The 16720-nt window shown below is 46.6% G+C and overlaps 3 protein-coding genes across 5 annotated transcripts; 2 read left to right on the forward strand and 1 right to left on the reverse strand.

Moving 5' to 3' along the window:
* Positions 1-292: 292 nt before the first annotated feature.
* LOC111072295 (paraplegin) lies at positions 293-3426 on the forward strand. Its single transcript, XM_022364054.2, has 7 exons — positions 293-546; positions 604-1059; positions 1132-1500; positions 1562-2098; positions 2174-2444; positions 2536-3065; positions 3140-3426. Exons 1-7 carry the CDS (start codon positions 409-411, stop codon positions 3299-3301), a joined length of 2463 nt encoding a protein of 820 aa, XP_022219746.2. The 5' UTR covers positions 293-408; the 3' UTR covers positions 3302-3426.
* Positions 3427-5529: 2103 nt separating this feature from the next.
* Positions 5530-6621, forward strand: LOC111072301 (circadian clock-controlled protein daywake). The gene is made up of 3 exons (XM_022364066.2): positions 5530-5674; positions 5734-6226; positions 6296-6621. The coding sequence occupies exons 1-3, from the start codon at positions 5605-5607 to the stop codon at positions 6528-6530; spliced, it is 798 nt and encodes a 265-aa protein (XP_022219758.2). The 5' UTR covers positions 5530-5604; the 3' UTR covers positions 6531-6621.
* Positions 6622-7082: 461 nt separating this feature from the next.
* Positions 7083-16408, reverse strand: LOC111072292 (period circadian protein). 3 transcript variants are annotated; one of them, XM_022364046.2, is made up of 9 exons: positions 16218-16408; positions 12478-12628; positions 11471-12405; positions 11014-11370; positions 8630-10554; positions 8273-8560; positions 8061-8191; positions 7331-7532; positions 7083-7275 (listed from the first exon to the last, which is right to left on the reverse strand). In XM_022364046.2, exons 2-7 carry the CDS (start codon positions 12567-12569, stop codon positions 8063-8065), a joined length of 3726 nt encoding a protein of 1241 aa, XP_022219738.2. In that variant the 5' UTR covers positions 12570-12628; positions 16218-16408; the 3' UTR covers positions 7083-7275; positions 7331-7532; positions 8061-8062. The 3 variants fall into 3 exon arrangements, with proteins under 3 accessions (XP_022219738.2, XP_022219737.2, XP_022219740.2); XM_022364045.2 differs by having other exon boundaries at positions 8061-8201; positions 16218-16407; XM_022364048.2 differs by lacking the exons at positions 7083-7275; positions 7331-7532; positions 8061-8191; positions 8273-8560 and having other exon boundaries at positions 9999-10160; positions 10237-10554.
* Positions 16409-16720: the final 312 nt, after the last annotated feature.

The following is a 16720-nucleotide window of genomic DNA, read 5'->3' on the forward strand; positions in this document are numbered from 1 at the left end:
GTATTGAAGAATTGATTGCTTCTCGCCATCTTAACTATCGATATCTCGATTATCCAACGGTAATGGTTCCACTACACACAATTGAAGAGTCTCAGCATGTACATCTGGTCTGCCTTAAAGCCTAGTACTCAGACGCGCTAAATTTTCCGTCGACATAAATCAGGGATGATATTTGTATAAAACCGATAAGAAATCATCCCTGCATATCGGTCTACGGAAAGTGGTGTGGAATACGGGAATATTGGTGCTTGAATTACTATCGATAAATAACAGTACAGCTGTTATTGCTGTCACCGTTTTGCTGCGATCTGGCAACTCCGCAGAGTCATTGTATGTAATTTCAAGCAAATAACATCGAGTTACGTATTCCTGTACCAAGGGGTTCACAAGAGGGACAAACTCCTGCAAATGATGTTGAAGGGACTGCGGCATGTGAGAAATCTGCTGGAAAGTAGATCCCACCAATTTTCACACATCCAAAATTTGTCGGAACTATATTATGGCTTCAGGCGGGAGCTCCGTCTCTTGCCGCTCAGCCGGCGACAGGTAAGAAGACTGCCAAAGAGCAAACACAGAAAAATAAAGCCGACATTTTTTTGCTAGGTGCTCAAGCTAGAGGCGGAGTACAAAGCGGTTGTGGGCCTGATATCACGCTCTCTGCAACTAACGCCAAACGAGGTGCGTAAAATGCATCTGCGCTGCATGAGCACAGGAACATCGGAGAAACCCCCTGACAGCAAAAGCAGTAGCACTGGCGATGACAGCAAACAGGCAAAGTCATCCAAGTCCAGTGACGACGATTCCGTCAAAGAGAAACCATTGCCGTCAGCGCCCACATCTCAGACCAGCACCAAAGCCAACTCAGATGAGTCTTCGGCAGATGCCACCTCTAGCAGCAGTGCCGCCAGTGAACCGGGTGAAGACGGAAAAAAGAAAGGCAATGAGAACGATGAGAAAATGCGTTCAGTGTTAACCAAGGCTGTGCTCTGGTTGTTCACCATCTACATGTTTGTGGCATTCTTCTCATTACTGATCACCCCACGGTCGGAAAGACCCGAGGTAACGCTCTTATACTTGTTCGCTTCGGCTGCAACCTTTTCTTTTTATTTGATCTTTACCTTTTGCGGACAGGGTTCGACGCGATACGTGTCGTGGAATGAATTCGTGCATCACATGCTGGCCGTGGGCGAGGTGAAAGAGCTTATCATACGCCCCGATATGGAAATGGTAACAATTATACTTCACGAAGGAGCCGTTATCAAGGGCAGGAAAGTGACCTCAACCATATTTCACATGGCTGTGGCCGATGCCACCAAGTTCGAGGAGAAGCTGCGCGACGTGGAGAAGCGTCTGGGCATAAGGGATGGTGTCCCCGTCACTTACGATCGCCAGTCGGACACTACGGGGCGCATCCTTATGCTCCTGCTGATCTGTGCTCTGTTCATGTCCATTGCCACTCGCATGAAGAGCATCAAGAGTCCGCTCAGCATGGACTCGTTTGTACGTTTATATCTCTAATCTGACATAGCAGATCTCTGAGTAATCTCTACCCACATTGCAGAATCAAATGGGTCGTGCTAAGTTCACGCTCGTGGATCCCTTCGACGGCGGACGTGGCGTCCTCTTCCGGGACGTGGCCGGCCTCAGCGAGGCTAAACAGGAGGTTAAGGAGTTCGTTGACTATTTGAAGACGCCGGAAAAGTATCAGCGCCTGGGCGCCAAAGTGCCGCGCGGAGCCCTACTTCTGGGTCCGCCCGGCTGCGGAAAAACGCTTCTGGCGAAGGCAGTGGCTACAGAGGCTCAAGTGCCTTTCCTCAGTATGAATGGATCTGAGTTCATAGAGATGATTGGCGGCCTAGGCGCCGCCCGCGTGCGGGATCTCTTTAAAGAAGGCAAGAAGCGGGCGCCCTGCATCATCTACATTGACGAGATCGACGCCATCGGACGCCAGAGGTCTGGCACAGAGTCCATGGGCCAGGGTGGCTCCGGTGAGTCGGAACAGACGCTCAATCAGCTCCTTGTCGAAATGGACGGCATGGCCACCAAGGAAGGTGTCCTCATGCTGGCCAGCACGAATCGGGCCGATATCCTTGACAAGGTGAGTGGAAGGCACGGTATCCTTCGGGCAGCTGATCTATTTTAAACACTGATTTATTAAAACTCTTGTGTTCAGGCTCTGCTACGACCCGGCCGCTTTGATCGACACATATTAATCGACCTGCCAACGCTGCAGGAACGCAAGGAAATCTTCGAGAAGCATTTGTCCTCAGTCAAGCTGGACTCCCCGCCCAGCACCTTCTCACATCGTCTGGCACGCCTTACGCCCGGCTTTTCTGGCGCCGACATTGCCAACGTCTGCAATGAGGCCGCTCTTCATGCGGCCCGAAACACGCAGACAGAGGTTAGCACCAAGAACCTGGAGTACGCCGTCGAGCGTTTAGTTGGTGCGTTAGATGCTAAATTCAAATGTGGCAGGATTAACAATCCATCAAAATCCAAATTTTCTCGCTTTTCTCGCCGCTTTTTCTTCCGCAGGGGGAACTGAGAAGCGTTCGCATGCCTTGTCTCTGGCAGAGCGGAAGGTTATTGCTTATCACGAGTCCGGCCATGCCCTTGTTGGCTGGATGTTGCCTCACTCGGACATCCTGCTCAAAGTGACTATTGTGCCGCGCACCAGCTTGGCCCTGGGCTTTGCCCAGTACACGCCCAGCGAGCAGCATCTGTACAGCCAGGAGGAGCTGTTCGATAAGATGTGCATGGCCCTGGGCGGACGCGCGGCTGAGAACTTGGTCTTCAATCGCATTACGACTGGGGCCCAGAACGATCTGGAAAAGGTCACAAAGATCGCCTATTCTCAGATCAAGAAGTTTGGCATGAACAAGACCCTGGGACCCATCTATGTGCGCGATGCGGGCGAGTCCGACAGCGGGGAATCGGGCGGTGGCGCAAAACCCTTCTCCCGAGCCATGGAAACCCTGATCGACAACGAGGCGCGCCATATCGTGGCCCGTGCCTACCAGATAACCGAGGACATACTCGTCAAACACCGCGACAAGCTAGAGAAGGTCAGCTACATTCTTATATTTTCTGTCTCTTAACTTTCCACGGCGTTCTATTATATTCCTCTCTGCTGTTCCAGTTGGCCGAGGCACTTCTGGAAAGGGAAACATTGGACTACGATGAGGTGGTTAAACTGATTGGGCCGCCGCCTCACGATCCGCAGAGGCGGCAGGTGGAGTCCGTTGAGTTTGAGAAATCGCTAACAACTCTGAGCAAAGATACGAAATCACCCCAGATCTGAGCAGTCATCTTGACTCGCCTGCAGCCCAACCAAAGTCGCTCACCTTTTCGCCTTTCCGCTTGCGCCCCTGGGTTCATGTTCGATAAATGTAAATAAAAGCTGTTTACCTTTTTAAATGACTTTAAGCCGTGTGTGTTTATTATTTAATTGCTCGCTAATTAGCCGCGTCTTGGAGCAAGGTGATAACACATCTAACTTAGGGTACTTAGCTACTCTCACTCATACATATGTCTGTACATGGGTCGTTCGGAATTGTTAGATGAAATGCATTTTGCTATAGTAGAATCATCGTCATCATTCTGACGTGGCAAGATTGTTTCGTTGATTGGGCACAAAGTCAACCTGCATACATATGTATGCACAACGTTACACTGCACATTCGACGAAAATGCATTTTTTTGCCATTAACCCCAAAACTAAGTTGTAATAATGTCATAATTTTTTTATTACTCCCTTTAAATAAATGTCCATCATGCATAAAAATATACAAAGAAATATTTTGTTGGCCATCCCTGGCTTTTGGGTAGCCCTTTAAAGTCGGCTGTTTGAGCCTGTCAAAATTTTCATTGTTTCTGGCTGTAAATATTGTCTACGTTTGAAGGTCCACCATCTCCATTTAAAGCAACCAAACAACATTATTTAATATGGACAATATACATCAAGGTATTTAGAATGTAGTTTAGAATGCTTTTATTAGATGCTCTTTTGTTTCGTTCTAATTTTAATGCTTTTATTGGCAGATGTTTTTTTTCCAACCTAACCTCAAAATAGTAATCTTTTTTGGAGTAGAAGTAGTAAGATTGCGCGTGGCTGCTCATATTCTTTATGTTGTAGTGTGTGTTATTGTATGTATATTTAAGTAGAGTTAGCGCATATTTTCGCAATTTCGAATTATTTTCATGTGTTCAAAAAAGGTCAATATTCGGCGAGGCGATTTGCTGGAAATTTGGTTGAGCAATGGGCGCAGCATAAGCGCTACCTTTGACTGGATGTGCCCACAAATAAATGAAGATTATTTTCCAGAAACTGCTCTGAATGACATCAAAATAAAAATAAACTAGAAGGAACGTGTGAGTCGCTTCTGGGGACGCGACTCTACTTTTATACCCGTACTTAGTCAGTTTATAAATTTGTGAGCTTATGATTTATGTAGAATTTAAAACAATTTTACATATTACACTTTTTTGCTACATCTGTTATCTACATATACAATGTCGATTCCACATATAAAGTGTAAATTATACACAATGTAGATTCTACATCTTCTCCGCAAAGGTCACGCACTGCACAGGGCAGAGTGGGTGCGAGCGAGAGAGAGAATGATAATGAATGAATAATAATGATCCGATCTGATTAAGATTCAGAAATTTTTAGTTTTACCGTATCTTTAAAATTGTGGCTGCCACAGATTTTCGTTCTTTGTTGTGGCGGAAGGGGGCGGGGCGAAATACACTTGTAGCAGTGTGGATATCACATGAGTCTGGAAACAAAATTTGGTTGCTCTAGCTCTTATAGTCTCTGAGAACTAGGCGCTCATCGGGACGGACGGACATACATACAGACAGACATAGACTCGGCTATTGATGCTGATCAAGAATATATATACTTTATAGGGTCGGAAACGATTCCTTCTCTGCGTTACACATCCACACACATCCACTTTTACCACAAATACAATATACCCCTTAACTCTTTTTGAGTACGGGTATAAAAACTTCATTTTCCAAACTAATAAGATGTTGAATAAAGCAAACAGGCATTGCCAGCGATTTAAACAAACACATGAGGGCTGGCTTTCTAACTTATGAAGAAGGAGGATCGCGTTTGAAAAGAAAATTGGCTTCGGAGCTTTCTAAAGAAAATTCAATAATCTCTCCTTATTCACGCAGCTGCCATGCCATGTCTGCTAAGCAATCTCGGGATAACGACACATCACATATTCTAAATGAAATTAATTAGTTTTCTTCTGTAGGTAGACTTGAGTTACGCAAATACCAGGGTCTACAACATTTACATATATGTATTTCCCCCCCACAAGGGAATTTCTAAACTTAACTAATGCAAAAATGTCAATGCGGTAGAGTGAGAAACTCGTTTAAGCGAGTGCCACACCGGTATCGGCGAGCAATTAAGTCGACCTGTATCCAGAATCGCGCTTGAGCTAACACCCAGGCCAGGCCAGGCCAGGTCAGGCCGAGAGGATGCATAAATAGGCCCGACATCGGCATCTGGCTGAAGTTTGCCAGTTGCTGCTCGACGAAAACGGATATCAGAAGACGGAGACCGACACGGAGCCGGAGAAAATGCAGTTTATTGTAGTGCCAGTTGTCATCGCAGGCATTCTCATCGGGTCACTGGCGGTGAATGAGTTCCGTGAGTTTTTCAATGAGTGCAGATCCTGTGCAGCCAGTCTGACAAAAGCTTACCCACAGCTGAGCCCCTGCAGCGCTGTCATTTTGGGGACGAGGCCTGCTATGTGGAGCAGGCACAGACTTTCTTTGGGGCATTCAAGAAGGGCATACCCGAGCGTGGAATGGCCAGCCTGGAACCCATTGACCTGGGAACGCTGCGAGTCGATAGCGGAGGCCACTCCGCATCGCTGCAGTTCAACCTGCTCATGACCAATGCCAAGCTGTACAATCTGGCCAACTCGGTGGTGGTGAAGAGTCTGAAGGGTTTCACAAAGGACTTTAGCAAGCCACTCAAGCTGGTCCTGTTGCTGTTCATGCCTGAACTAGAGGTCCGCTCCAAGTACGATGTCAATGGCAAGATCCTCGTTCTACCCATCGTCAGCAAGGGCGATATGGTCATCAAGCTGAGCCAGGTGCAGGCTAAGTTGCGCATCGTGGCCGACCCAGTAAAGCGGGCGGATGGAAACACATATCTCAATATCACCGACTTTAAAACAGTCACCAAGGTCAAGGAGTGAGTACAATACCGCCCAGAGCCCTTCCAGTTTGTTCCATCTCTTGACGCTGTCCTTTCTATGTGCAGGGGCCACTTTAACCTGTCCAACCTCTTTAGTGATAATAGGGAGGTCCGCGAAAGCACGCTGAAGGTTCTTAATGAAGAGTGGGACGCCCTGGCGGCGGACATACAGCCCAAGATCAACGAGGCCTGCGACCGGTCCTTCAGGGCCATCCTGCAGAGTCTCTGGGACAACATCTCTTATGAAGAGTTCTTTGATACCAGTGAAGGTTCAATAATACACCCAGGGAAAAAGTCATAGCACTTTCATTTGTACAACTAGATGTAAAAATATGTACATATAAGTATGTACGTACTTACCAATACAGCTGCGAGAGTGGAAATTTTAAAAAGACGTCTTTTCACTCACAATTAAATATGTAAATATGTATCTACTCGTAACAAGCAATAGCCGCACCTCAGTAGAGCTTCGTGGGTTACAACAATGCCTCTGCGCAAAGATAGCCTGGCCCATGGGGTTGGTATTCAAGGCGGCAGCAGCTATGTATAACCAATTGGGAATTGGGAATTCTATAGGAGTACTTATTTATTTATTTAATATGCAATATTTATTTCATTTAATGATATTTAATCTACTTGTATGTACCGATGTAGGTATGTCGGTATTTTTATTTATTCGTAAATATTTTATTTATATTTAGCTTAATGTTTTTTTTTAATATTTTCACTTTCGAATCAAAGTGAATTCTCTTTAATTTGCACCGCATACTCTTATTCCCAACCACACCCACACCCACACCCATTCAAGGTGGTCGCGAAATTTAAATTTAAATTAAATTAAATAGATTAGCGGTTTCGATAGCGGTAGGTTGCGATCGCATTGTTTATTTCAAAGGACCTTTCATACATATGTAAATATCAAACAATGTGGAATAACGATTAAGATATTTAATTTATGCAACTCCGACGAACTCAAGTGCCCCTTAATGCGGGGATCTTCTTCCGACTGAGGAGTAAAGTTAACTTGCTTGATGTAATAATGGGAACTGAAAATGTAGTAGAATTGGTGGTAGCTTTAATTGTGGGCCATTTCTTCATTACCTAGCCACTGCTCTGGTCGCAACGGGTTCTAGCTGATGCTGCTTCGCGGGACCTACGGGTCGACGTCGGTTACATTGTGTACGACATGGACATGGTTGTGTACGTCGGTCAGCAGCACCTGCGGTGTTAGCTATCCATCTCCGTGCTGCGTTTGGTCCTCTTCCGGGTGCTCCATTATCTTGCTGCTCAATCGGGTAATATTCTGCGAGTGACACAAATCGATCAAAATATTTTCATGCAAAAAAAGTTAAGTCATGAGCAAGGGCGAGAATCGGTGGCATCCACAACACGACTGGATCCGAGAAAACTGAAAGCGCAGCATTGTGACCATATCTAAGAGATCCACCAGTATTATATTGGATCATTATTGTAGCCGGATGGTAGTTCGTGTGAGAAAGTGATGTATTCAGGACCATAAGGCTATAAGGGGCAATGGCAATGGCAATGGGAATGGAAAGGGGTGCTAAGTGCTAAAATAAACATTACAACATAACCTCACACAACATAACTATCGGTCGTGGCTCCTCGCGTTCTCTCAATGTTTTTGTCCCTCTCTCACAACAAGTGCGAGCAAATTGGGAGAGGTCTGCCGGACTTTGCCGGTCCTACCAAAGTCAGCTTCTCTGTCACTCTGTCAACAGCCCACCCCCGCTCGACTCTTCACAAGAATAAGACCAGATTGAGTGGACTATTTGCTGCTGGAGCTCAGCCAATTCGCCCACTGACTCACCTTCAACTTGCGGTGCTTGGCCTCTTTGTCGTTGTCGGGCGGACTTTCGGAGCCATCTGTGGTCTTGATAAACGATGAATAGAAGGATGAGAAGCTAGAGCCGTCCATGTCGTCGCTGTTTCCATTGCTGTCTGTGTATTTCTTTGTGCGTTTGTGTATTTGTATTTCAGGTTATTGTGCAGAAGCTAGAGAGAGGAGATTGCTCGTATTACCTTCACGTTGGCTCGATTCCTGGAGCAAGCCTGGTCGGAGGCGTAGTCGCCTATGCCGGAGGGGATGTCCGAGTTGGCCACCTTCGTATTGGACGAATGTGAAGAAGCCACACCCGAGGCGGGCTCCGTCTTGACCGATGAGTCCTGTGCCGACGGTCGCTGCAACTGGGCGGGTGTGATCGAGTGGAAGGCTCCTTGTGTTTTGGGAGTCGGCGTCGCCGTTGTTGTTGTCGGCGTCGTCGTCGGCGTCGGCGTCTGCGTTGGTGGGGCCACTATGACCTGTTGAGTCTACCGAAGCAGTTATTACGATGATAATTATAGTCAGTGGGGAGACCTTCCAGGGGGGAGTGCACTTACCGAGAAGACGGTCTTGCTGTAGCTGGACTGCGCAGTGCTAGGCTGCTCCGGCAGCTGCATCGCGTTGGCTATTCCGGGAAAGGGCATTGGCTGGTACATCATGGCCGTGGCGGCAGCCGCCGCCGGGTGCGTGTAGAAGAGCGACGGGTGCGGGTACATCACGCCGGCCACGTATTGGAGAGGCATTGTAGCTGCTCCTGCCGCCGCCTGCTGAGAGGGGCTTGGAGGATCTGGGACCTTCGGCGCATGCTGATGCGTGTGCTTGCTCTTATTGGTTCGTGGCGTGGGGCTAACCGCTCCCGCTGCCGCTGCGGGCGTGGAGGGGGCCAGCGGGGTGGCCGGTATATAGTAGAAGGTGGGGAAGAGGCTGTGCTGTGTCGAGAAGCTGCTCTGGGCGATGGCCGTGTGAGTGGTGTGGACGGGTGGGGTGATGCCCACTGAGAAGGGGGGCCACAGATTGATATTCTGGGTGCAGGATATCCCACTCGAGGAGTACGGATTGCCGCTGACACTTCCACTGCCTCCATCTGCACCCCCACCCCCGCCGACAGAGCTGCTGCCCAGTGGACACTTCGAGACCGAACCGGTGGGCGTGGGGGCCTCGGACCCACCCGTACCCACGCCCAAACTGTTGAGGGTGGGCGGCTGCTGCTTGTGCTTGTTGCCCTCGCCCTCCCACGAGTAGGACCCGCAGCGCTTGGTGCCGTGTCCAGGGCCGGGGCCGGGGCCGGGGCCGGGGCCAGGGCCAGGGCTGCTGTACTCGAGTATCTTCATGGAGTCGATTGTGTTGGCCGTCTTGTTCTTGTTTTTTTCGAGGGTGCGGCGGTCCCCGCGGGACTCTCGGTGCTTCTTCAGCATGAACTTCTCCATATCGTCGTTGTGCTTGTTCAGAAGCGACTCGGTGAGTGAGACGGGCGGGGAATCGGGAACGGCAGCGGTGGGTCTGGTGTCCTGCCCACCACTGGAGGGCCCTTCGCCGCCGGAGGTGCCCGACCCGGACCCAGAGCCAGAGTTATCGGCGCCACAGTGGTCAGCGGCCGAGTTGTCGGGTCCAGAGTTGTCAGCCCCCGAATTGTCCGGTCCAGAGTTGTCGGCGCATGAGTTTTCGGCGCAAGAATTTTCTGCGCCAAAGTTTTCGGGACAGAAGTTCTCAGCAGCAGAGGTGTCGGCGCCAGAGTTGTAGGCGCCCGAGGTGTCAGCGGCAGAGGTGTCGGCGCCAAAGTTGTCGGCGGCAGAGGTGCTGGCGCCAATGTTGCCGGCGGCGCATGTGACAGTGCCGATGCCAGAGTTGCCTATTGTGGTGCTGGTTCCCGTAATCGTGCCAGTGCCCGTCCCGGCATTGCTCGTGTTGGTCACACTACTCATACGAATATTGCTGCCGCTGGTGAAGTTGCCCGAGGAGCCACTGGCGCCACTGCCCCCAAAGCCGTGCACGGGGCTAAGCGTGCTGCGGGCATCCTCGCGGATGCTGCTCACATCCGAGGACTGCGCTTTTGGCGGGTCGAGCTCCACGGGCGCAGTGACAGGCTTGCTGTTAAAAAAACGCAGCAGGTTCTCGTTATAGTTTAGTTGGTTGTAGCTGGGTGGCGTCTCAATGGAACTCTTACTGTCATAGTAGTCGTGGTGAGGCGAGATCTCGCCCAGCATGACGCTGTCTCGCTCTGACACAGTCAGCTCGTTCTCGTGCGGCAGTTCCAGCTTGAGGTCCGCCCGCGACACCTCGTCCATAAGTGTCTCCATGAAGCTGGCCAGGGCCTGGCACCGGCGCGACACCTCCTGCTTGACCGTGTCCGAGGGACGAGATACTTTCTCGGCCAGCAAACTCACAATTTCCTCCTTAATGCTCGTGTTTCTGTTCTGCTGGTCCTCCGGGATATTCGGTTTGGCGTTGGGCGGAGTCTCAAAAACGTTGCATACCTTCGGACCTGTCCACATGAAAATACCAACAAATAATAATAATAATAATGATTAGCGATAATTATCGCTCAACAGTTTAAACAGCTCAAACAGCTCACACAGCTCACACAGGGATGAGATTCGTATGGGAACGATAAGATTCCAGAAATGTCGCAGTACTCAGACAAGATTAAAAAATATTACCGATCCATTATTACCAGTAAAAGAATCAATACCAATGCATAGACATACGAGTGCATATTCTATCTTTCCACTGCGCACTGGCGACACAACGAAAAACGAAAAACGAAGGGAAGCAAGGGAAGTGAGCAAGCCGGACAGAACCTTTAATTGATTCTATTTCCCGTTTACACAGAAAGAGCCCCCATCCCACGATCTTCTTACGAGTGTTAACTTATCATGTATATATGTACATAGATGTATATAGATGTATATAGATGTATGTATGCACATTTAGAGAAACTCACCCTGAAACACGCGATGATGGCCGACGACAAACTCGAGCTTGCGGGACCAAGGGTTTACGAAACTGCTCCACTCCGTCTCTAGAAGGATGTAGCAGCCGTTTTGAATGAGGAAGCGATAGGGCTTGCTGCAGAAGGAGGCGCCGGCCGTTTGGCCTTTCTTCATAACGAACTCGTATATCTCTTTGATGGCGGGGAGGTCGTCGTGGTGGTAGAAGTCCATGACGGATCGCCCCATGAGGTCCTGCGGCAGGTAGCCCAAAGCACTCACCGCCGCGCTGTCCACGTGCGAGATGATGCCGGTGGCTGTATGTCGGATCGCGAATTTGGGGCTCCTCTGCGAATGGATCTCCTCGGGAACTGTGGTGAACAAAAACAAAAACAAAACCAAAAGCAAAAACAAGAAGAACAAAAAGGCCCGTGAGAGAGAAGCTGCTGGGAGGAGAGGCTGAGAGCTCACCTCTGTAGCTGCTCTTGATGGGGGTAGCACAAATGACGAGCAGCATGTTGCTGCCATTTGAAACCATGTAGTTATCGGAACGCTCCTCTTCGGGCGCCTCGCGGAACGACATCCCCAGGCGGAAAGGCGCGTAGTTGACGGACCGGCCGATCACTCCGTAGCCGCTGGTCTGCAGGCCCCGATACTGGCGCAGCATCACGCAGAAAGTGCCCCTGGCGTCCTTGGGCATGCTGCCGCGCGACTCTGCAATGGGAATGCCCGTGGTGATCTGGCTGGCGAACGTGGCCCGGTCCTTGATGTGCACAAAGTCGATGAAGGAGCGGCCCAGCCACATATCCCGCGGAAAGCCAAGTACGTCTGTGATACTGGGCGTGGTGTAGAGCACGATGCCGTCGTGCATGGAGATTACACAGCAGAAGCTGTCCTCCTTCACGCGCTCCGTTTTGGCGGCACCCGTCTCCAGCTTGCACGACTCGAAGGTCTTCTCCCACTTGCCGCCTGCTGCGCTGCTGCCATGGCAAACGCCGATGCCTGGAATCAGGGTGGACACTGAGAGCGGACAGGGTAGCGAAAAGGACTGCGATTGCTCCGACTTGTTGACCCCGAAATTGTGCCTAGAATCCAGCTGATCACCAATCTTGTGGTCCAACGACGCCGGCTGGTCGCCCAGCTGCTGTGTGCCGGCCAGCACCTGCAGGATCTGCTGGTCGCAGGTGGTGCTGCTGGAGTGGGGCAGCGGCAGCTCCTCGGCGCCCTCCAGTGTTAAGGTGAGGCTCGCTTGAGTCTGTGCGCATTTGGCCTTCTTCTTCTTTCGCGACTTCTCTTTGTTGCGTTTTATGACCGTGTCGCCGCTGCTGGCCTGCGTGGAGGGCTTGCCCCCATAGCCACTGCTGCCCGACGAGTGGCTGCCGCTCAGTCTGGACTGTGAACTGCCACTGTGGGTGTGATGCATATGCATATTGATTAGATTTTGGCGGGGAAGACGAAGCAGGGGGTCCGCCACTCACCTGCGCTGCGACTGGCTGTTGCTGCAGCTGTTGGAATAGGCCGAATCGGACACCTTAGTGTTGTGCGTGGACTCTGTTGACTCGCCTTCCATTGTGCCTGTGCTGTGTAGCTGTCGGACTAGATTATTCAACGATTTCTTAATTCAACTCTCTGAGCGAATTTTGCAATTTTTGGGAAGACAAAAGACAAAAGGGGTCAGGATTAGCTTCATAATTGAAATTGCATTATTGTATTGTCTTTTATTTCTGATCTTTACAAATTACAATCCCAGCCAAATTATTCATACTTTTTTTGTCATCTATAGCCAATACATGTATGTGATAGTTAATTAACAAAATTTTTCCAAAAAATGCCAGTATTTATATTTATAATCTTAAAGTGGAAATTGTCTGACTAGTCTATTTTGCAAACAATTAGTGACATACGTATGTCCCAAAGCTTGATACAAGTTTGAGTCAAGTTCGCGTTCACGCTAGACTCGGTCGCACAACGTTTCACCGAAGAGAAACGAACTGAATGATTGAGATTGAGAGGTTATTTTTAAATTCAATCAAATGACAAAATTTGATTTAAATTTTTCTTAATTTACGCATGAGCTAAAGTTCTTACTCATATATAATCCCTCAAAAACACTCATTGTTTAGCCGAAGTTCAAAACACCCGAAACCCACGAAACAAGATTCAGCATGAATAAATTGAACAGGGAACATGCGAGGGGTGATATTTAAGTTTCTGTCCTAGGGCACTTCTAGCCTGATTTTAATTGCATTAAAAAGTTAAGTATTTTCTGGGACAAACCCAAACCTCCATATAACATTTTCTTGTACGGCCACGTTTGATATCGATTAAAGATAAATCGAAAATTCATCTCAGCCAAAAATTTTAATTTACACATGAAAATAAGTTTTAATATAGAAATAGGTTAGTTTAGCCAGATAAGGTTTATCCGTTGGCGAATAAATAAATAAATAAATAAATAAAATGTCAAGAATGCGTTAGATGAGCTTAGTTCAACTTTTATTGATGAAGCACCATGCATTGCCAATGCAAAAACTGGTATCGCGAACTCAATCGTGGATGTCCTTCGTTGCAGGACGAAAATTAAAAATCGAAAATTTTTGAAGTGCATCTTGCAACATGTTCGTAATTTTCTCGTCTGGTGCAAGCAAAGATGGGTCCCTCGGACCTTTCTTTTAAAGAGTGCAGGGGTACATTAAATGTACATTAAATGCGTGTATATGTAGGTACACTCAGAGAAAAATGGCATACTAAAAAGACACACACCCATTGAAGCATGCGGTTTTTATATACAAACATAGTTTAATTGAATATGTATAATTAACTTTGATGTGTTCATACACACATATGTATGTATGTGAATATCTATATCTTTGTTAAATATAAATTTAAAACACATGTGTGTATATTTAATATAAATATAAAAATATTGTATATTTTTAATGCTTTTCTCAGAGTTAACGCTTATTTTTTTACTATTCTAAACGCAAGCCACACATTGTGGGTTCAGCTTACGGTCTGAGTAATATTAAGCTTTCAAGTGCAAAATGTTTGTCTCTAAAAACTCTGGAAAAGTCGAACAAAATATATATATATTCAGCGTCGTTTAAGGTATTGCTCATTAAAATCTATGGAGAGACAGCGGATCTAAAATTGGTTGACCAACCCCCCGAATAATAAAGAAGTAAATAATAATAAATAAATAAATCATAATTTTATTTATTATTAGCTTATTTTTTTTAAGAATAGATGCCGGTAAAATGTTAATGTCTGAAAATAAAACAATAAAATACTATTCGAAAAAAGAAAATTCCAAAGTTGAAGAAACATTATAAATGGTAAAAAACTTCAACTTTGAGTCGTTGTATCTGCAGGTATATCCATTCCATCACTTATCAACAATTCTGTGAAAGGTGATACAATTTTGTTTGTAAATTTATTATTTGTTGTGGATATCCGCGGTGCAGATGCAGAGTAAAAATTATGAAAGGGCCCAAAATGTTGGAGCAACAACGTTCCAAACGGTAAAATTTGATTTTCGGAGGGTTGGTCAAACAATTTAAGCTTTCCATAGATTTTAATAAACAATAGCTTAAACGACTTCCAATAAATGCACATATACACAAAAAATATAAAGACGCAGGACATACTTTTTTCATTTTAAAATTTAATATTACTCAGAAGGTACAAAAAGTTCAGGTCTAATTTATAGCTGCATTAATCAGCCTTTCGGAATGGCAAAGATGATTACAACCAGATGTAAGATACTTAAGCAACAAAAATAATTAAAACTTTTTTTTTTAATTCTTTAAAGCAAAGTTCTGCAATAAAAGAAAACAACAATTCTTAAACAAATGAGAAGGAACGAGTGAGTCGCTTCTGTACTCAGTCAGAATATAAATTTGTGAGCTTGATTTATGTAGAATTTAAAATATGTTACATATTAGATTGTTGTTGCTAATCTGTTATCTACATCTACATCTATAATGTCGATTCCATATCTGAGCGTGTGCGAGCGAGAGAGAGAATGAGTAGCGAGGTCTCGGGCTGGTGGTGGTGGGGGTAGCCACTGGAAATTAATTTCTTTACTCTGGCTATAATAATGATGTGATCTGATTGAGATTCGGCTATCTGGTAGATATGGTCATTCTCTACGATACTGCGGTTTTAATATGATCGAATCTTTAAAATTGTGGCTGCCACATTTTTATCGTCCTTTGTGGGGGCGGAAGGGGCGTGACGAAATTTTAAGTCTGGATACAAAATTTGTCTCTGAGAACTAGGCGCTCATCAGGACGGACGGACGGACAGACAGACATGGCTCTATCGACTCGGCTATTGATGCGGATCAAGAATATATATAGTTTATGGGGTCGGAAACGTTTCCTCCTCTGCGTTACACACATCCACTTTTACCAAAACTCTAATATACCCCTTAACTCGTTTTAAGTACGGGTATACAAATTAAAGCCCCAAATCTACCAAATCAGAAAAAGTCGGGTTGGCTCGAAGCGTAAAGAAAAAGTTATAGGAATATAATAATGCCCGTTGTAATGGGCTTAATGAGCCGCTGTGATTGGTTCGGGAAAGGTATTCTCGAATAGAGAGAGGCACTTCGGGCATCGATCCTAGATTTCCATTTATTCACCATTCATTCTTTCGTTCATGTGACTGACGTATGAGCAATGCGAATTGTGGCGTACCGTACTGGTTTTATTCGGCGAGGACTGCCGAAAAACGAAGATACACACTCGTAGATTTAAGATAAGAATATAAGTTCCTCTTTACGAGTATGTAGGTGCATGTGTATTGTGGGTAGGTGCATAAGTATGCATTATATAATTATGTTTTTATGTCGTTTTTGCAACGTGCCACTCGAGAGCCGGTACGGACAGCCGTTGTCCCAGCTCCCATTCGGCGCTCTCAGCCACTCCAGCCCCAGCCATTCGCTACCGCCTATCGCTTTTAATAATACACACATTACATGTTACGAGTGGAAAAACAACGACTTTAGTTTATGTAAGTAGTCGCTTTTGCTTTTATTTTTCCAGCCAAGTGTTTGGTTTTTTTTTACAACAACGTGACATCTCCGTCTCTCGCTTTGGTGCTCCCTGTATCATAGTTATTTTCCATCCGCTTCAGAGAGCTGATCGGTATGAATTTACATATGCATACACCATACACCATACATACACCATACTATGTATGTACGTATATTTACTTCACTTTGAACTGCTTCAGCTTCAGAACTGATAAAGACACCAATAAAAAAAGAGTATAGATGTGCAAAATAAATGCATATCTAGGTTGCTTGCGCGTTGTTTAGCGTGTTTAGTTGGTTGGTTTGCTCTTGCTGTAGACGTTTTTCAATTTTTCTCGACCTACTTGTTGGAAACACAAACGAGTACTGAATGATACCCGAGTTGCAAACGAGCGCTGCGGCGCCAGCGTACGCAGCTTTGCTGAAATTTGCTCGCCTCGCTCTGCTCTGCATTGCCAGCTTCGGCTTTTATCGTTCGGCATTCATTCATCGCTTCGATATACAGCACGTATGTGTATTTGTGTACATACAACGTTTTGGTTTCGCCTTAACCCTTAGGCAGCGTCCAGTTAGCTTTGTGCTTTAAGAAGAGCATTGCCCTGGTCAACTGGTGCAATATTATTAACCTACTGTAAATTTAATTTGGCAGCTTTGGCGCGGACGTTTTCTTAGATGTGGTATAA

This window comes from Drosophila obscura, unplaced genomic scaffold, assembly GCF_018151105.1.
Source record: "Drosophila obscura isolate BZ-5 IFL unplaced genomic scaffold, ASM1815110v1 contig_75, whole genome shotgun sequence".
Taxonomy (NCBI): Eukaryota; Metazoa; Arthropoda; class Insecta; order Diptera; family Drosophilidae; genus Drosophila; species Drosophila obscura.

Bases quoted from the DNA above. Each gene is read 5' to 3' on its own strand.
- LOC111072295 (XM_022364054.2), top strand. From the start codon at position 409: ATGATGTTGAAGGGACTGCGGCATGTGAGAAATCTGCTGGAAAGTAGA. The intron at 1,060-1,131 runs GTAACGCTCTTA...TTTTGCGGACAG, and splicing joins CACGGTCGGAAAGACCCGAG to GGTTCGACGCGATACGTGTC. The intron at 2,099-2,173 runs GTGAGTGGAAGG...TCTTGTGTTCAG, and splicing joins GGGCCGATATCCTTGACAAG to GCTCTGCTACGACCCGGCCG.
- LOC111072301 (XM_022364066.2), top strand. From the start codon at position 5,605: ATGCAGTTTATTGTAGTGCCAGTTGTCATCGCAGGCATTCTCATCGGG. The intron at 5,675-5,733 runs GTGAGTTTTTCA...GCTTACCCACAG, and splicing joins ACTGGCGGTGAATGAGTTCC to CTGAGCCCCTGCAGCGCTGT. The intron at 6,227-6,295 runs GTGAGTACAATA...TTCTATGTGCAG, and splicing joins ACAGTCACCAAGGTCAAGGA to GGGCCACTTTAACCTGTCCA.
- LOC111072292 (XM_022364045.2), bottom strand. From the start codon at position 12,569: ATGGAAGGCGAGTCAACAGAGTCCACGCACAACACTAAGGTGTCCGAT. The intron at 10,555-11,013 runs GTGAGTTTCTCT...TCATGTGGACAG, and splicing joins CCATCATCGCGTGTTTCAGG to GTCCGAAGGTATGCAACGTT. The intron at 7,533-8,060 runs GTGAGTCAGTGG...TGTCACTCGCAG, and splicing joins CCAAGCACCGCAAGTTGAAG to AATATTACCCGATTGAGCAG.